The sequence below is a fragment of the Artemia franciscana genome, chromosome 19, assembly GCF_032884065.1.
Source record: "Artemia franciscana chromosome 19, ASM3288406v1, whole genome shotgun sequence".
Classification (NCBI taxonomy): Eukaryota; Metazoa; Arthropoda; class Branchiopoda; order Anostraca; family Artemiidae; genus Artemia; species Artemia franciscana.
The window spans coordinates 34,317,031-34,336,697 of NC_088881.1; the positions used below are offsets into that span (position 1 = coordinate 34,317,031).

At 36.9% G+C, this 19,667-nt stretch overlaps 1 protein-coding gene across 4 annotated transcripts in view; it reads left to right on the top strand.

The window, feature by feature from the left end:
• LOC136039600 (protein pellino-like) overlaps nucleotides 1-19,667 on the top strand; it is an 84,304-nt gene continuing 64,637 nt past the window's right edge. Inside the window, exons 1-2 of one of the 4 annotated variants that reach the window (XM_065723465.1) lie at nucleotides 1-100; nucleotides 9,802-9,847. In XM_065723465.1, coding sequence (XP_065579537.1) covers nucleotides 9,807-9,847 — 41 coding nt within the window. In that variant the 5' untranslated portion in view covers nucleotides 1-100; nucleotides 9,802-9,806. Of the gene's footprint in view, nucleotides 101-164; nucleotides 183-792; nucleotides 916-9,801; nucleotides 9,848-19,667 lie in introns of those variants that run through there. The other 3 variants (XM_065723466.1, XM_065723469.1, XM_065723467.1) reach the window with 3 other exon arrangements.

Genomic DNA, 19,667 nt, shown 5'->3' on the forward strand with positions numbered 1-19,667 from the left:
GCAAAAGCACCATCTACTTTGAAGTATTCTAGTCTGAATGCTTAACTTTATAAAAGAAATAGAAAATGAAGATTCATTCATTATCTTTTATGAATTGTTAGTAAGTAGGATATAATCCTGTTTTAAGGTTGCTAGCCGATGATTCCATTGCTAGTGTAGATGCAGTGTGAAAACAATAGCCGGTAAAATTCTAGTTAATTGACTTCTTGCTATCTCAGAAAGGGTTTAGGTTAGGAAAATGATACTTTCAGGGATGAGTCTGCAGGCTAAAGTATGTCCTGGGAAGGTAGTTTAAAGCACCCACCCCCACTCCTTCTCCCTCTAGAGGGCCCTGAAATTTGCCTACATGACAGGTCTATACCTATTGAAATTTTGACAAAACAACATTTTACCTTAATTTTCACTTACTAGTTGCTTTTTCTCTGCCTTTAGTTCTGAAAATGTAATTCCTGTTATTTGAGTAGAATTTGGGCCATATCAATGTTTTCTTTTCAAAATTTAGGAAATGTATTTGCATATCTTTAAAACCTTATAAAATGAAATTGAGTGAAGTTATGAAGCTGAAAACAAATTTGTTGTACTTCAATTAAGCAGAAGATCTATTTTGCAGCGTTTCGCTTTTATAACACACATAGCCTATTTCTAAGGTCATCAAAGGTCAGGGCCCTCTAGATAGAAAAGAAGTAGAGGTAGTTGCTTCAAAATACCTTCCCAGGACATACTTCAGTCTGTAGATTCATCCCTGAAAGTTTCATTTTCTTAACCTAACCCCTTTCTGAGATAGCAAGAAGTCAATTAACAAGAATTTTACCAGTAAAAAAAACATTGACATGGCTCAAATTTCTACTTAAATAACAGGAGTTGCATTTTCAGAACTAAAGGCAGAGAAAAAGCAACTGGTAACTGAAAATTAAGGTAAAATGTTGTTTTGTCAAAATTACAATAGGTATAGACCTGTCATGTAGGCAAATTTCAGGGCCCTCTAGAGGGAGAAAGAGTGGAGATGGGTACTTCAAAATACCTTCCTTGGGCACACTTTAGCCTTTAGACCCATCCCTGAAAGTTTCATTTTCTAACCTAACCCTTTTCTGAGATAGCCAAATTCAATAAACTAGAATTTTACCAAATTATTTTCAGTTTCACTATTTTGCTCTATGCCAACTTATGGGTCTCCAGAGATCTGCAAATATATTTCCTAAATGTAGAAAAAAATAAACCCATTGATATAGCTGATAATTTTACTCAAATAATAGGAATTGTATTTTCAGAACTAAAATCAGAGAAAAAGAAACTTAAAAATTAAAATTAAGGTATATTCTTGTTTTGTTTAAATTCCAATATAGAGTAGGTATAGAGCAATAGAATAGAACTCAAGGCCATGGAACTGAACTGTCCAGTAGGCAAATCTCCAAGGCAGGTTAACATTGTAGCTTGGTAATACTTGTCCAGAGTAGACTAAGTTTTTGGCCCTGGATTCATTATTGAAAATTTGGTTTTTGATATTTGGTCCTTTTGGTACCCCTTTGGACACCTGGTTTACATTTTGAGGTGTCTATTTTGTAATTTCTCTATGGCTGCTCAGTTGTGCACATAGGGGGATTTTTCTTTTTTTGGGGGCGGGGCAGTAGTTTTGTACAAAACTAAAAACTAAAAATAATGAAAATTGTCATATAGTATTATTCATTACTCCCATTTTCATGTTTACTTCCTTTGTTATTTACTTTTTAAAATCAGTTTAATCAATATTAGTTATCAAACACATTTTTGATTATGTTATAGTAAACCAAAGACTGATGGGATCAATACAAGGTAATAGGGTATACTAGGATAACAATACAGGATACTAGCTTAGGGTTTAAATGAGTACTGTTATTGATGTTAAAAGTAAAGATTACCATCTAGTAGTATCAAGGATTCAAAGCTGAAATTTTGGAAGGGGAACTACCTCTTGGGAAGTTATGATGTTGTAAACTCCAGGATGAGAATTTGAGAGAAACTTTCCAGGAACAGTTGAATACTAAACTTGACAGTTTAAAATTTGACAGTGTAGAAGATGGATGGAATAATTTCAGAAAAACAATTTGTGAAGTTGCTGATGGTGACATAGGGAAGACTGCAGCTAGGAATATTAATGAGAAAGCTCTATGTTTAATAGAGAGAAGAAGGGATTTGTACAAGAATTATCTGAGTGATAGATCATATGAAAACAAAAGGAATGTAAAGAAAGTAGAGAAAGCTTTGAAATGTGAATTATGGTGATGTGGAGTAGAGACCATGAGTAAAATTGCCAAGGATCTGGAAGATACAGCTACATGGCATAATAGTACAATATTGTGCTGGCTTGTTAATAAACTGAGAGGGAGTAGTCAATCTGGACTTGTCCCAGTTAAAGATAGGAACAGGGCCACAATTAATGATAAGGAAGGACTTAAGGAGAGATAGGCGGAACATTTTGAGAATGTGCTAAACCAAGATGCACTTGCAGGAAAAGATATAGAGAAAAATGAAAAAGTTTGTGATACCTTGAAAAAGTTGAAAAACTTTTGAATAAGTTTGTGATACCTTGGACGTGAAGGAAGATTTGTTTTGTGATGAAGAATAGTGCCCTTTTTAATAGTCAAATATGATCAAAGTGCAGCAAGCCCCCCCTCCCACGCCCATCAATTCCAAAACACATCTAATCAGAATTTTGAGGTAGCCATTTAGATCAATGTAGTTGAAAGGTCTGCAAATTTTGTCTTTGAAGATCACAACCCCCCTACAGCCCTCAGCACAAGGGTTGTGAGTTATGCCCCAAGGGTGTATAAGGTTTTTACGGCAAGGATAATCATATGTTCTACTGGATGATCTAGTGCCCTTTTTAAGAGTCAAAGTTATTGGAGGGCAGCCCCCTCCCCAAGTCATATTTTCCACAAATGAATCAGATACTAATTTTGAAGTAGGCATTTGTTCAAAAATAGTCCAAAGATCATATAATAATGACATTATGGTTGACAGAATCCCCCAGAGTATGGGGGTAAGGGTTGTAAGTTACCCCCCAGGGGCATATAAGGTTTTTATAGAAGGTGTGGTAGTATGAACTTTACAATAGACTCATTTAACTGGAAATGTATAGTTCTAGTTCCCTTTTAAGAGTCAAAAGTTGATAGAGAGGAAACAGCCACACCTCCCAGATATTCTGTTTTCCTGAAACACATTCAATTGAAATTTCAAGAAAGCCATTTTGTTACCAATTGTCCAAAAATCATATAACAGTGTGTTTAGGGTGGACACAATCCCCCAGAGCCCAAGGGCAAGGGTTGTAAGTTATGCCCTGGGCTTATAAGGTTTTTATGGAATGAGTGGTCATAAAAAGTTTGGATCAGATGGAGATTGTTATATTGAAGTCAGAAGTTTTAGTGCCCTTTTTAAGGGTCAAAAGTGGAGGGAGGGCAATCGCCCTCCCCCAAGCCCATCATTCCCGAAAATGTATCTGATCATAATTTTAAGTTTTAAAATTAAAACTTATTTAATTAGTTTAGCATTGTTGAAAGATCAAGTAATTATGTCTTTAGGGATGTCAGTATTCCCACAGTCTTCAGGACAAGGCTGGTAAGGTAGGCAATTCGTTCATTGTTTACACATATTATATGTAATTGAGAAAGGTATGAATATTTGAACTTTACTTTCCAAGAAGATGAAGGGCATTCAGATGACTCTTTCAGAGAATGTTGAGGGGAGTATTGAACTAAATCACAACACATTATGCATATACAGATTGTCAGAAAGGTGGTAACACAGGAATGTGATTCAGGAAATGATATGGGATATGATCAAAAAGGCTATATTAGCATGCTACCAATACTACTACAACTACCACCACTTCTACTACCACATTACTTAATTTACAGAGTATTGAGGGGAATTTTGAACTAAATTAAAAGATGCTTAGTGCATGAACATTGTCAAAATAGTGTATTTCAAGAATTGATTTTGGTATTAAATTTGAACTTTCAGAGAATGCTTAAAGGGGAAGATCATCTCACCAAAAGGCAATATGTGCACACTACAGCTAATACTCCTGCTATGGTTCTATGATATTCAACTGCTTATATTGCAACTGATTGTAAGGCCAAGAGCATTGAGATTATAATTTCAAGAATTATATGAACAAACAGGCTATCAAAAGGAGATATCAGCAATGTCATAGTAATGGCTGATTGTATTAAGTTGAAACTTCCTAAACTTGATAAGAGGGATGTTCTATGGACCAAAAAGCAATATGCTAATACTGCTGCTGCTCCTAATAATATCACCACTATTCAATACTTTTACTAGTAATATCAATACTGTTACTGTGACTACTATTACAACTATGCAAAAGAGTTTAAAGGTGAAATTTTCAAGGAATTTTGAAGGAAAGTAAACTGAATCACAACACTCCATCTGTATGCAAGTTGTCAAAATGGTATAACTTTGATATCTTAGGAACAGTATGGTGTGTGAAGTTGAAATTAACAGGGCTTGTTGTGAGGGATGTTGAATCCTAAAAGAGAATATTTGCTTCCTAATGGTACTGCTTCTACTCATTACTGCTATTAATACTAGGGATATTAAGGTGAAAAATTTGGGATGTATACAAACTGTATGGAACTAACTCGAAACACACTCTCCCTATGATTGGTTGTCAACTAGATGCATTAGAAATTCCTCAGGAACTGTTGATGGTGTTAAGTTGAAACTTTCAGTGTGTTTTGAAGGGGATGTTGAAGAAATCAAAGGTGCTATGATCATAGTTCTACAAATGCTGCTACAGCCATTGGTACTGTCTAAGTTAAGGGTAATTAAGGTAAAGAGTTCAAGAAATATTTAGGTAAATACTGAACTAAATCAAAACAAACTATGAGCATGTGCACTTTCAAAAAGGTGACAAAGCAATATCTGAAGAACAACTTGTTTTTTTAAGTTAGACGTTTAAGGGTGAGTTGTAAGGGATTTTCACCTAGTCAGAAGGCACTATGTTTATACTTTTAATACTGCCCCTACAGTTACTGTAACTAGTGATGCTGAGGGTATAAATGTGAAACTTTTACGGAATGCTTAGTAGGATTTTCAACTAAAGAGAAAAATTGTTTGCGTGCAGGTTTTCAAAAGGGCATATATGCAATACCATAGGCAGCACCAATCAATAATAGCTATAAATGTCAGTGAAACTTTTATATGAGCTAATTTGATTCAGAATTAAAAGCTCTAGTGCCTTTTTTAAGAGTAAAAAGAGATTTGAGGGCAAGCAGCCCTTCTCTCAAGCCTGTTTATTTTCCAAAAGTATCCAGTCAAAATTTCAATTCAGACATTTTGTTCAGCATAGTTGAATAGTCCAGCAACTATGAATTTAGGAATATAGGGCGTGTTAACCCCCACAATTATGCAATTGGCCCATTATGCTTCAAAGCTAAATATAGCTTTAAACTAAATCAAAAGGTATTGTGTTTATGGTTACCGATAACTCCCTCTGCAATATATTGAGAACAACTGGGGGTATTAAGTTGAAATTTTTGGGGTTACTACTTACTGCTTCTGCTCTTATAATTTAAATAAATAATAAGAGTTTAAGTGTATCCAGTTTGTCAAAGAGCATAGAAATAATCTTTTGGGAATGACGTTAAATTTAATTTTTCAGGTTAACTTCAGGAGTTATAAAATTAAATTAAAAAACACTGTTTGTGTCAGAATTAAAAATTATCAAAAAAGTTTTGTCAACATACGAATAGCAACCCAAACTATGGATTCTTATAGGAAAAATTGAAAAGATTCAAAATATTATTAGTAAAGTGCAAATTACGTTCTGGTCTTGAGAAGGCATGGGTTTTATCAGCCCTACTCATGTTAGTTTTGCTTGTTTCGAGTTTGAATTGACTATTTATTGTAATTTCTGTTCTTTTTGAATTTCATTTATTTATTTATAGTGATTTGTCGTAGTTTTGCGCTTTGAAGATTATTTGACTATATTTCTGCTCATTTTTGGCTTAATGCAACTCTTTACTTTTCTTTGAAAAACTTTTTTGTGGAAAAGTTTTTTAAATTAATTACTGTCAAAGAATAATTGAACAGGAATTCCAATAGACAATCACATAAAATCAGACAAACACAGACAATCAATATAACATATACTAATATTGATGAATAAATAAATCGTAAAACCAGTAGAAGTCAAAATGCTGACTCAGGTCAAGCTTAAAAAGAACGCGAATCTCTGTAAACAGAAGTTACAAACACACTCGCAAACCTTCTAAAGGATATTGTGTTAATCGCACTTATTTGAAATCCCAGTATATTTAAATTTTCTTTTTATGACTTTATCTTGAATTTCTGAAACCTAGAGGAACTAATATCATTGTATATTAAGTGTTCCGTTCACTGTCAATAGTTCTCTGCAGTCACTTCAATTATTGCAGCGATTTTACTTTATTATTTCTTACCGTTGTTTTTGTGGAAAAATAAATTGCTCTTTTTTTTGGCGTATTTCTTTGATTTTGAATGAATAGTTATCATTTATTTGTTGTAGCTTTGCTACTGAACAGGGACATTTTAGGTCCATAAATTGAGCAGCATATTATTGATTGTAAATGTAATTTTAGTAATTTTTATTTGATTAAATAAATGCATACCTACCTACCTACCTCTGCAAAATATATGTAGTTTTCATTAAACACAGTAGCCTTTATAAGGTTTGGGGGTGGTTTTTTTTTATTTATTCAGTTATATCAGTATATGTTGTCGGTTTTTTATTTGATTTCTGTTTTTTACTTCACTTGTTCTTTGATAGTAATTTCTGGCCGTGTCAAATATGAATTGATGGGACTTTATTTCTGTTCGGCTGAAGCTTGAATACATTCCCGTTCTTTTCTTTTTTGTGCTTTTTATGACACTTGGTATCTACCAAGTGACATAGTGATCGCAAATTCTGTCGGTCAGTCTGTCGGTCCCGGTTTCGCTAGTTTAGGCACTTCCAGGTAATCTAGGACGAATTTGGCAGGCGTATTAGGAACCAGACCAGATTAAACTATAAATTGTCGTTTCCCCGATTCCACTTTCTGGGGCGGTGGGGGGGGGACGGTTAAATTGGAGAAATTAGAAAAAATGAGGTATTTTTAACTTACGAACGGGTGATCAGATCTTAATGAAATTTGATATTTAGAAGGATATCGTGTTTCAGAGCTCTTATTTTAAATCCCAACCGGATCCGGTGACATTGGGTGGAGTTGGTGGGGGAACCTAAAATCTTGGAAAACGCTTAGAGCAGAGGGATCAAGATGAATCTCGGTGGGAAAAATAAGCAAAAGTCTTAAATCCATGATTGACATAACCGGAACGGATCCGCTCTATTTGGGGGAGTTGGGTGGGTGGGGGTTAATTCTGAAAAATTAGAAAAAATGAGGTATTTTTAACTTACGAAGGAGTGATCGGATCTTAATGAAATTTCATATTTAGAAGGACATCGTAACTCAGATATTTATTTTAAATCCCGACCGGATCCAGTGTCATTGGGGAGGGGGATTGGGGGGAACCGTAAATCTTGGAAAACACTTAAAGCGGAGAGATCAAGATGAAACTTGGTGGGAAGAATAAAAACAAGTCAAAGATACGTAACTGACATAACCGAACTGGATTTTCTCTCTTTGGTGGAGTTTTTTTTTTTTGGGGGGGGGGAAATTAGAAAAAATGAGGTATTTGTAACTTACGAAGGGGTGATCAGATATTAATTAAACTTGATATTTAAGAGGATCTTGTGCTTTAGAGCTCTCATTTTAAATTTCGACCGGATCCAGCGTCATTGGGGGGGCAGTTGGGGGAGGGGGACCGGAAATCTTGGAAAATACTTAAAGCGGAGATATCAGGATGAAACTGGATGGGAAGAATAAAACCAATATAAGATACGTGACTGACATAACCGGAACGGATCCGCTCTCTTTGGTGGAGTTGGAGGGGGGATAATTCGGGAAAATTAGAAAAAATGAGGTATTTGTAACTTAACGAACAGGTGATCAGATCTTAATGAAATTTTATATTTTGAAGGATCTTGTGCTTTAGAGCTCTTATTTTAAATTTTGACCAGATCCTGTGATATTTGGGGGAGTTGGAGGGGGAAACCGGAATTCTTGGAAAACGTGAAAATTAAGGTATCTTTTTCTTACGATTAGGTGATCGGATCTTAATAAAACTTCATATATAGAAGCATCTTATGTCCCAAATGCTCCATTTTGGACTCGAATCGGATCCGGGGACATAGGGGGTCGGAGGGGGGAAACAGAAATTTTGGAAAACGCATAGAGTAGAGAGGTCGGGGTGAAACTTAATGGGAAGAATAAGCACAAGTTCTAGATACGTGATTGACATAATTGGAACAGATCCGTTCTCTTTGGAAGAGTTGGGTGGTGTTAATTTGGAAAAATTAGAAACATTGAGGTATTTTTGACTTAAGAACGGGTGACCAGATCATAATGAAATTTGATATTTAGAAGGAACTTATGTCTCAAAGCTCTTATTTCAAATCCCGACCAGATCTGTTAACATTGGGGGGAGCTGGAGGTGGAAATCGGAAATCTTGGAAAACGCATTGAGTGGAGGAATCGGGATGATGCTTGGTGGGTAAAATAAGCAAATGTTGTAGATACGGGATTGACGTAACCGTACTGGATTCGTTCTTTTTTTGGGAGTTAGGGGGTGGGGTTCAGTGCTTTGTCGAGTTTGGTGCTTCTGGACGTGCTAGGACGATGAAAATTGGTAGGCGTGTCAGGGAGCTGCACAAATTGACTTGATAAAGTCGTTTTCCCCGATTTGACCATGTAGGGGGCTGAAGGGAGAGGAAAAATTAGAAAAAATGAGATGTTTATAACTTACGAGTGGGTGATCGGATCTTAATGAATTTTGATCCTCTTATTTTAAATCCCGACCGGCATTAAGTCTCTGATTTCCCTTTTAAATCAATCTATCGATTCTTATAATTTTGCTAGAGCTTATACCATTTGAGCTCTTGACTCTTGGCTCGTCCGGCCTCGTCACAAGTGGCATATGAGCTCTTAGCTCTCGTTTATTAGTGCAATTGTCTAAGTTTATAAATTGAACTCATTTGAATTTTACTGTTTTAAAAAGTAGAGTTAAGAGAAAGAGTCAAACTGTAGCTTAAAGAGCGAGGCGTTGAGGAGGAAAAGCCCTTGTCTCTTGGCTCTTCCGGCCTCGTCACAAGGGCCATATGAGCTTTTAGCTCTTGTTTTGTTTAGTTGCCACTAGTTAGGAGGTGAAACATCATAGAGAGGTGTATAAGTCTCATTTTAAAGTATACTACTATTTCCAGTCCTTTTTGTAATTGACAATAGATAGTACTATAGTAATCTACAATTTTGAAAAAAAATTAATCTTCCTATTTGACAAAATAATATAAGACATGTTACTCTGGAAAAGCTGCTTCTCTGTAGTATGATGCCATACTTGGGTGACTCTGCTGCCTCAATCCCTGCGTTTGTATCCGAAAGGGGCAGGGTTGTTTTGGGGTCTAGTGCTTAATTAGAGGTTGAGTTTTTTTTTTTTTTTTTTTTTTTTATTATCGTCTCATGGACGTGAATTTTACATAGCTGAAGTAATTAATTCAAGTTTTTACCATTGATTTTTTCTTTAAAACGTGATTACTCTGACAAGTCATGAATTTTACTTTTTCTAGTTGTTCTAAAATTACAGTTTGAAAAATCCCACCAAGTTTTTCCAAGATGAAAAAGGTAGATATATGCTCTGATTTTAGTTCATAATTGTTTTGTTCTGTTATAGAAATCATGGATGCTACTAGTAAGATACCAGTCATGGATCTAACCAGGTATGTTATTATTTTTTTATTTTTTATTGGAGTGGTACTCTGACAGTTTGTGGAAAAATAGTGTAAATATGAAAATGAAGGGAAAAAATTAAAGAGAAGCTTGCAATAAGTTGGAAAATATCCAATTAGTATCCAGCTCAGTTCTTTGTATCGAACATTTTTATCGTTCTTAAGACTATCAGAACTGGAAACTTTCATAGAAATGATGTTATCCAAGACAAATTAAAATGAGTTTGGTAGAAGTCATGAAAGACGTTAAAGCCATGGTTAATTGAATGAAAGCCAAGACAGTTATTCTTGGATAAAACCATTTTGTGAAGTGTCCATTTTTATAGTCTTTTTAAAAAAATGGTATAAATGTTTGATGCCAAAAAAGGTATTCAATACTTTTCCCACCCCATCCAAAATTTGACTGATAAACTGAGCTTGATTCAAGCTAGCAATACGAATGGGACGTTGTTACGAATTTTTTTTTGTGTACAGAGTGTACCATGGGAAACCTTTTGATTTATGTTTGATGTTTGATTTATGTTTGGTTATGTTGATATCTAAAAGGGGCTGGTGGAAAAGTTTGAACCCAGGGGAGTTTTTCTCTGACATAATAATCCTCATAATAATGGTTGTAGCTACAGCTAAAACATAGTAAAGAACAAATGATAGTATCACAGTCATCGTAAGCAAATCATGCAAAAAAAAAAAAAAAAATAGAAATGTGGAATGGAGATTCAAGCTGTAATCAACTATGAAAAGCTTTCTTTGGAAAGTTTATCGATTTTTTTCAAAATTGATTCGTTTACGTTTTTATGGCACTTGGTATTAACCAAGTGACATATAGCAATCGCAAATTCTGTCGGTCTGTCTGTCGGTCCCGGTTTTGCTACTTTAGGCACTTTCAGGTAAGCTAGGACGATGAAATTTGGCAGGCGTATCAGGGACCGGACCAGATTAAATTAGAAATAGTCGTTTTCCCGATTTGACCATCTGGGGGGGGGGGGGAGTGGGGGCCCGTTAATTAGGAAAAATAGAAAAAAAAAAGTATTTTTAACTTACGAACGGTTGATCAGATCTTAATGAAATTTGATGTTTGGAAGGATATCGTGTCTCAGAGCTGTTATTTTAAATCCCGAACGGATCTGGTCATATTGGGGGGGGGGGGTTGGGAGGGGGAAACCTAAGATCCTGGAAAACACTTAGAGTGGAGGGATCGGGATGAAACTTGGTGGGAAAAATAAGCACAAGTCCTAGCTACATGATTGACATAACCGGAACGGATCCGCTCTCTTTGGGGTAGTTGGGGGGGGGGGGTAATTCTGGAAAATTAAAAAAATGAGGTATTTTAACTTACGAAAGAGTGATCAGATCTCAATGAAATTTGATATTTAGAAGGACCTCGTAACTCAGATCTCTTATTTTAAATCTCAATCGGATCCAGCGTAATTGGGGGGGGGGCAGTTGGGGGGAACCTTAGAAATCTTAGAAAATACTTAAAGCGGTGAGATCAGGATGAAACTGGATGGGAAGAATAAAAACCTGTCTAAGATACATGACTGACATAATCGGACCGGATCTTCTCTCTTTTGGGTAGTTAAGGGGGGGGGGGGTTAATTCTGAAAAACTAAAAAAATGAGGTATTTTTAACTTAAGAACGGGAGATTGGATCTCAAAAAAATTTTATATTTAGAAGGATATCGTGTCTCAGAGCTCTTATTTTAAATTCCGACCAGATCTGGTGACATTGGGGGGGGGGGGGGGTTGGGAGGGGGAAACTTAAAACTTGGAAAACACTTAGAGTGGAGGGATCGGGATGAAACTTGGTGGGAAAAATAAGCGCAAGTCCTAGATACATGATTGACATAACCGGAACAGATCCGCTCTCTTTGGAGTAGTTGGGGGGGATTAATTATGAAAAATTAGAAAAATGAGGTATTTTTAACTTACGAACGGGTGATCGGATCTCAATGAAATGTGATATTTAGAAGGATATCGTGTCTCAAAGCTCTTATTTTAAATCCCGACTGGACCTTTTGATATTGGGGGCGGGGTTGGGAGGGGGAAACCTAAAACTTGGAAAACACTTAGAGTGGAGGGATCGGGATGAAAATTGGTGGGGAAAATAAGCACAAGTCCTAGATACATGATTGACATAACCGGAACGGATCCGCTCTCTTTGGGGTAGTTGGGGGGGGATTAATTCTGAAAAATTAGAAAAAATGAGGTATTTTTAACTTACGAACGGGTGATCGGATCTCAATGAAATTTGATATTTAGAAGGATATCGTGTCTCAAAGCTCTTATTTTAAGTTGCGACTGGATCTGGTGACATTGGGGGGAGTTTGGGGTGGGGGAACCGAAAATGTGGGGAAACGCTTAGATTGGAGGGATCGGGATGAATCTTAGTGGGAAAAATAAGCAGAAGTCTTAGATACGTGATTTACATAATTGGAACGGATCCGCTCTATTGGGGGGGGGGTTAATTCTGAAAAATTAGAAAAAATGACGAATTTTCAACTTACGAAGCAGTTATCAGATCTTAATGAAATGTCCTATTTAGAAGGACCTCGTAACTCAGATCTCTTATTTTAAATCTCAACCGGACACAGCGTAATTGGGGGGGGGGGGCAGTTGGGGGTACCGGAAATCTTTGAAAATATTTAAAGCGGTGAGATCAGGATGAAACTGGATGGGAAGAATGAAAACCTGTCTAAGATACGTGACTGACATTACCGGACCGGATCTGCCCTCTTTGGTTGAGTTGGGGAGGGGGTAATTTTGAAAATTGAGATATTTGTAACTTACGAAAGGGTGACCAGATCTTAATGAAATTTGATATTTAGAAGGATCTTGTGCTTTAAAGCTCTAATTTTAATTTCCGACCAGATCCTGTGACATTGGGGGGATTGGAGGGGGAAACCGGAATTTTTGGAAAACGTGAATATTGAGGTATTTTTATCTTACGAATAGGTGATCGGATCTAATGAAATTTGATATTTAGAAGGAATTCATGTCTCAGAGCTCGTATTTCAAATCCCGACCAGATCTTTTGACATTGGGGGGAGTTGGAGGGGTAAATCTAGGAAAACACTTTGAGTGGAGGAATCGGATGAAGCTTGGTGGATAGAATAAGCAAATGTCCTTGATACGTGATTGACAGAACCGTACTGGATTCGCTCTCTTTGGGGGAGTTGGGGGGAGGGGCTCAGTGATTTGGCGAGTTTGGTGCTTTTGGACCTGCTAGGACGATGAAAATTTGTAGGCGTGCCAGGAAGCTGCACAAATTGACTTGATAAAGTCGTTTTCCCAGATTCGACCGTCTGGGGGGCTAAAGGGAGAAGAAAAATTAGACAAAATTAGGTATTTATAACATACGAGTGGGTGATCGGATCTTAATGAATTTTGATATTTAGAAGGACATCGTGACTCAGAGCTCTTATTTTAAATCCTGACCGGCATCAAGACTCTTATTTTCCTTTTAAATCAATCTATTCGACCATCTGGGGGGCTGATGAGAGATGAAAAATTAGAAAAAATGAGGTATTTTTAACTTACGAGCTGGTGATCGGATCTTAACGAATTTTGATATTTAGAAGGACATCGTAACTCAGAGCTTTATTTTAAATCCTGACCGGCATCAAGACTCTTATTTTCCTTTTAAATCAATCTATTCGACCATCTGGGGGGCTGAAGAGCGATGAAAAATTAGAAAAAATGAGGCATTTTTAACTTACGAGCTGGTGATCGGATCTTAACGAATTTTGATATTTAGAAGGACATCGTAACTCAGAGCTTTATTTTAAATCCTGACCGGCATTAAGCCTCTTATTTTCCTTTTAAATCAATCTATTGATTCATAGAATTTTGTTAGAGCTCATACCCTATGATCTCTTGGCTCTTAGCTCTTCATGCCTCGTCACAAGTGCCATATGAGCTCTTAGCTCTTGTTTTTGCTGCCAAATGGACCTATGATTTAAAAATAAATTCATGGAGTGTAAAGTTCTAAGTAGAGTACGATTCTACTTAGCACTGTCTGCGTTGCGTTCAAAATGTGCACCGTGATATAGCAATGTGAAACCTTAAGTCATGCATTTGTGAAAGGTCCTTCCGTGTAGTGTGAAAGACTCATTAAAAATTTGTACCCCCGTTCATAACGTTTTCCCTGGGTAATAGTTGTTAGGAGAAACTGCTATGTGAAGACTCGGTATATCATTTGTCTACACATGTATTGCACAGGGTTGCCACCCGGTGAAAAATTACTAGATTTTCGTGATTTTATGATTGATTTAGTGATTTTTCTTCAATAATCTTGTTGATTTTCTGGCAGCATAAAAAAATCAGTAAAAATAGTGGTAAATAACTAGAGGTGGCAACCCTGGTGCTGTACAAAAATTTGGCGGAAAATTATAATTGTTATTGTCCCAATTGCAGCGTTAACCAACCCCTTACCTGTGTTTATATTTAACCTTAGCATAACTTTTGCAGCTTGAAATATTTTAAGCTTTGTCTCTCACTCAGACTATCTCTCGTGGCTTTGTCTCCAATTGGCCAATGGCTTGATGGCAACTTGGTTAAATCACTAGGGTGGCAACCATGGTGCTGTACGAAAATTTGGTAGAAAATTATTATTGTTATTGTCCCAATTGCAATCTTAACCAACGCGTTCCCAGTTTCGATATTTAATCTTAACATAACTTTTGCACCTTGAAAATTTCTAATCAATTGAGACAAACCCCTCTTTTTTATTTGTCATTTACGATAATTTCATTCATAATCAGCGCTATCAATACTTTGCAGAGCATCAACTAGCTGATCTTGTGCTTTTATTTGATACCTTTAGTGTCATCAGGATCATGCTTCTTGAGTACAGTTTCATGGTGGGCTTCTACTTGGTCTCTTGTAGAATGCTTAAATAAAAAAAAAAGTTTTTTCTAACTGAAAGTGAGGAGCGCCATTAAAACTTAAATCGAACATAAATTATTCCATATATGAAAGGGACTGTCCCCCTCTCCAACGACCCGCTCTTTACGCTAAAGTTTGACTCTTTCTCACAAATCTACTTTATAAAACAATAAAAACTTTAGCGTAAAGACCGAGGTGTTGAGGAGGAGACAGCCCCTTTCATATACGGAACAGTTTCTGTTCGTTTTAAGTTTTAATGTCGCTCCTTACTTTCAGTTAAAAAAACTTGTATTTTTTATTTAATTTCTGAACGTTTTTGAATTAATGCAGCTTTTGAGTTTGGCTCACCGAACATGAATAATTAAAACGAAATTTGTATATTAACTTTACTTTTTTTTTTTACTAATGTTAGCCTTATAATAACCTAAGTTTGATTTTTTCCAGTTGTTTAAGAATGACTCCGTAATCACAAAGGCTGTTTAATTAGAATAATAACTTCTTTAAAAGTTAAAAAAGAAACTTTGGCAGAAGAGCAAGCTATTGATGAGAGGCAACTCATTTCATATACATAATATTTTCTGTTCGTTTTAAGTTTTAATGTTGCTTCTTACTTTCAGCTGAAAAACTTGTTTTTCATTTAATTACTGATCGTTTTTTAAATAATGTCGGTAAATCCAGCTCCCCCTCCATGGAAAATTTCCTTCCCCTACGAGAAATTCCTTCATGGAAAGATTCTCCCACGTAGCTCAAATTAGCGATATTTGTGGCACTAATTTTGTAAGGCATAGTAATAGAACGGCCAAAGAGGTCGAAACTATTTTTATGAAAATGAAAGTCACAAGTTGAGTAATTTTGAAATGACTGAAACGATTGATAGAAAGGATCTTTAAAAGATTAAATAAAAAAAACTAGTTTTTATAACTGAAAGTAAAGATCGACATTAAAACTTAAAACGAACAGAAATTACTCTGTGTATGAAAGGGGCTGTTCCCTTCTCAACGCCCCGCTCTTTACGCTAAAGTTTGACTTTCTCTCAATTCTACTTAATTAAACAGTAAAAAAAAAATTTAGCGTAAAGAGTGGGGCATTGAGAAGGGAACAGCCCCTTTCATAAACGGAGTAATTTCTGTTCGTTTTTAGTTTTAATGTCGATCCTTATTTTCAGTTAAAAAACTAGTTTTTAAATTTAATTTCTGAACGTTTTAGGATTAATGCATGTTTGATTTTGGCCCTCCGCATATAAATTATTAAAATGAAATTTGCATATTAATTATTTTTTGGCTGAATGGCTTTCTCTTAGTTTTCATCGGACGATTTTGAAAAAAAGGGGTTGGGGGAGGAGGCCTTGTTGCCCTCCAATTTCGGTTACCTAAAAAGGCAACTAGAACTTTTAATTTTTAACGAACGTTTTTATTAGTAAAAAATATACGTAACTTAAGAATTAACTTACGTAACGAACTTCTATATTCTTATATATATATAGATTATGTATATGAGGGGGTTTGTCTCCTCGTTAATACTTCGCTCTTTGCACTAAAGCTTAGATTTTGTCCCAATTTTTTAAGTATGACCCCTGAATCAGAAAGGCCGTAGAATAAATAGTTGAAATTACTAAAAATACTTTAGCATAAAGAGCAAGGTATTAAGGAGGGAAAGAACCCGTCGTATGCGTAATAATCTCTGTTCGTTTTAAGTTCTAATGCTGCTCCTTACTTTCAGTTGAAAAAACTTTTTCATGTTTATTTTTTCATTTTTTTTATAATAATGCTGGAAAGTCCTGCCCCCCCCATTGAATTTCTTTTCCTCCATGACATATTCCTCCTAGGAAAGATCCTCCCACTTATCCCCCTCCCCTCAACCCCCCTCAAACCAAAAAAATCCACCTGAAAACGTCTGTACACTTCCAAATAACCATTACTGTATGTAAACACTGGTCAAAGTTTGTAACTTACAGCACCTCCCCCGGGGACTGTGGGGGAGTAAGTCATCCCCAAAGACATAGTTATTTTGGTTTGGACTATGCTGAACAAAATGGCTAGCTCAAAATTTTGATCCGTTGACTTTGGGAAAAAGATGAGCGTGGGGGAGGGCCTAGATGCCCTCCATTTTTTTGTCACTTATAAAGGGCACTAGAACTTTTCATTTCCGTTAGAATGAGGTCTCTTGCGACATTCTAGGACACTTGGTCGATACGATGACCCCTGAAAAAAAAAAAAAAACACGCACCCGTGACCGGTCTTCTGGCAAAAAATACGAAGTTCCACATTTTATGGCACTTGGTATCAACCAAGTGACATATAGCGATCGCAAACTCTTTCGGTCTGTCTGTCTGTCTGTCCCGGTTTTGCTACTTAAGGCACTTCCAGGCAAGCTAGGACGATGAAACGTGGCAGGCGTATCAGAGACCAGACCAGATTAAATTAGAAATAGTCGTTTTCCTGATTTGACCATCTGGGGGGGGGGAATGGGGGCCGGTTAATTCGGAAAAAATAGAAAAAATGAAGTCTTTTTAACTTACGAACGGGTGATAGGATCTTAATGAAATTTGATGTTTGGAAGGATATCATGTCTCAGAGCTCTTATTTTAAATCCTGACCAGATCCGCTGACATTGGGGGGAGTTGGAGGGGGGACCTGCAATCTTGGAAAACGCTTAGAGTGGAGGGATCGGGATGAAACTTGGTGGGAAAAATAAGCACAAGTCCTAAGTACGTTATTGACATAACTGGAACAGATCTGCTCTGTTTGGGGGACTTGGGGAGGGGGGTCTTTAATTCTGAAAAATTAGAAAAAATGAGGTATTTTTAACCTACGAAGGAGAGATCGGATCTTAATGAAATTTGAAATTTGGAAGGATATCGTGTCTCAGAACTCTTATTTTAAATCCCGACTAGATCCGGTGACATTAGGGGGCATTTAGGGGGGAACCTAACATCTTAGAAAACGCTTAGAGTTGAGGGATCGGGAAGAAACTTGGTGGAAAAATAAGCACAAGTCCTAGATACGTGATTTACATAATTGCAATCTATACGCTCTCTTTGGGGGAGTTGGGGGGGTTAATTTTGAACAAATTAGAAAAATGAGGTATTTTTAACTTACGAAGGAGTGATCGGATCTTTTTGAAGTTTGGAAGGATATCGTGTCTCAGAGCTCTTATTTTAAATTCCGACTGGATCCGGTGGCATTGGGGGGAATTAAGGGGGGAAACCTAAAATCTTGGAAAACGCTTAGTGGAGGGATCGGGATTTAACTTGGCGGGAAAAATAAGCACAAGTCCTAGATACGTGATTGAAATAATCGGGACGGATCCGCTCTCTTTGGGGGAGTGGGGGGGATTAATTTTGAAAAATTAGAAAAATGAGGTATTTTTAACTTACAAAGGAGTGATCGGATCTTAATGAAATTTGATGTTTGGAAGGATATCGTGTCTCAGAGCTCATATATTAAATTTCAACCTTATCCGGTGAAGGGAATGTTGGGGGGGGACCTAAACTCTTGGAAAATGCTTAGAGTGGAGGGATCGGGATGACACTTGGTGGGAAAAATAAATCCCTCTCTTTGGGGGAGTTGGGGGGAGGTTAATTCTAAAAAATTAGAAAAAATGAGATATTTTTATCTTGCGAAAGAGTAATCGTATCTTAATGAAATTTCATATTTAAAAGAACCTCGAAACTCAAATCTCTCATTTTTTATCCCGACCGGGTCCAGGGTCATTAGGGGGGGGGGGGAGGGGACCGAAAATCTTGGAAAACACTTAAAGCGGAGAGATCAGGATGGAACTTGGTGGAAAGAATAAGCACAAGTCCAAGATAGGTGACTGACATAACCGGACCGGATCCGCTCTCTTTGGTGGAGTTGGGGGGGGGAGTAATTCGGAAAAATTAGAAAAAAGGTATTTGTAACTTACGAATGGGTGGTCAAATCTTAATGAAATTTGATATCTAGAAGGATCTTGTGCTTAAAACTCTCATTTTAAATCCTGACCAGATCTTGTGATTTTGAAGGGAGTTGGAGGGGGAAGCCGGAATTCTTGGAAAACGTGAAATCGAGGTATCTCACGAATGGGTGATCGGATCTCAATGAAACTTGATGTATTGAAGAATCTTATGTCTCAGATGCTCCATTTTCAATTCGAATCGAATACGGGGACATAGAGGGTTGGAGGGGGGAAGCAGAAATCTTGGAATCTGGAAATCTTGGAAAACGCTTAGAGTGGAGATGTCGGGATGAAACTTGATGGAAAGAATAAGCACAAGTTATAGGTACGAGATTGACATAATTGGTACGGATCCGTTCTCTTTGGGGGAGCTGGGGGTTGTTAATTTGGAAAAGTTGGAAAAATTGAGGTATTTTTAACTTAAGAACGGTTGACCAGATCTTAATGAAATTTGATATTTAGAAGGAACTCATGTCTCAGGGCTCTTATTTCAAATACCGACCAGATCTGTTGACATTGGGGGGAGTTGGAGGGGGAACCCAGGAATCTTGTAAAATGCTTATAAATGTCGGAGATACGTGTCTGATGTAACCGGACTGGATCCGCTCTTTTTGGGGGAGTTAGATGGTGGGGTTCAGTTCTTTGGTGAGTTTGGTGCTTTTGGACGTGCTAGGACGATGAAAATTGGTAGGCGTGTCAGGGAGCTATACAAATTGACTTGATAAAGTCGTTTTTCCCTATTCGAACATGTGGGGGGCTGAAGGGATGGGAAAAATTAGAAAAATTGAGGTATTTTTAACTTGCGAGTGGGTGATCGGACCTTAATGAATTTTGATATTTAGAAGGACCTTGTGACTCAGAGCTCTTATTTTAAATCCCGACCGGCATTAAGCCTCTAATTTTCCTTTTAAAGCAGTCTATCGAATCTTAGAATTTTGCTAGAGCTCGTACCATATGAGCTCTTGGCTCTTCCGACCTCGTCACAAGTGCC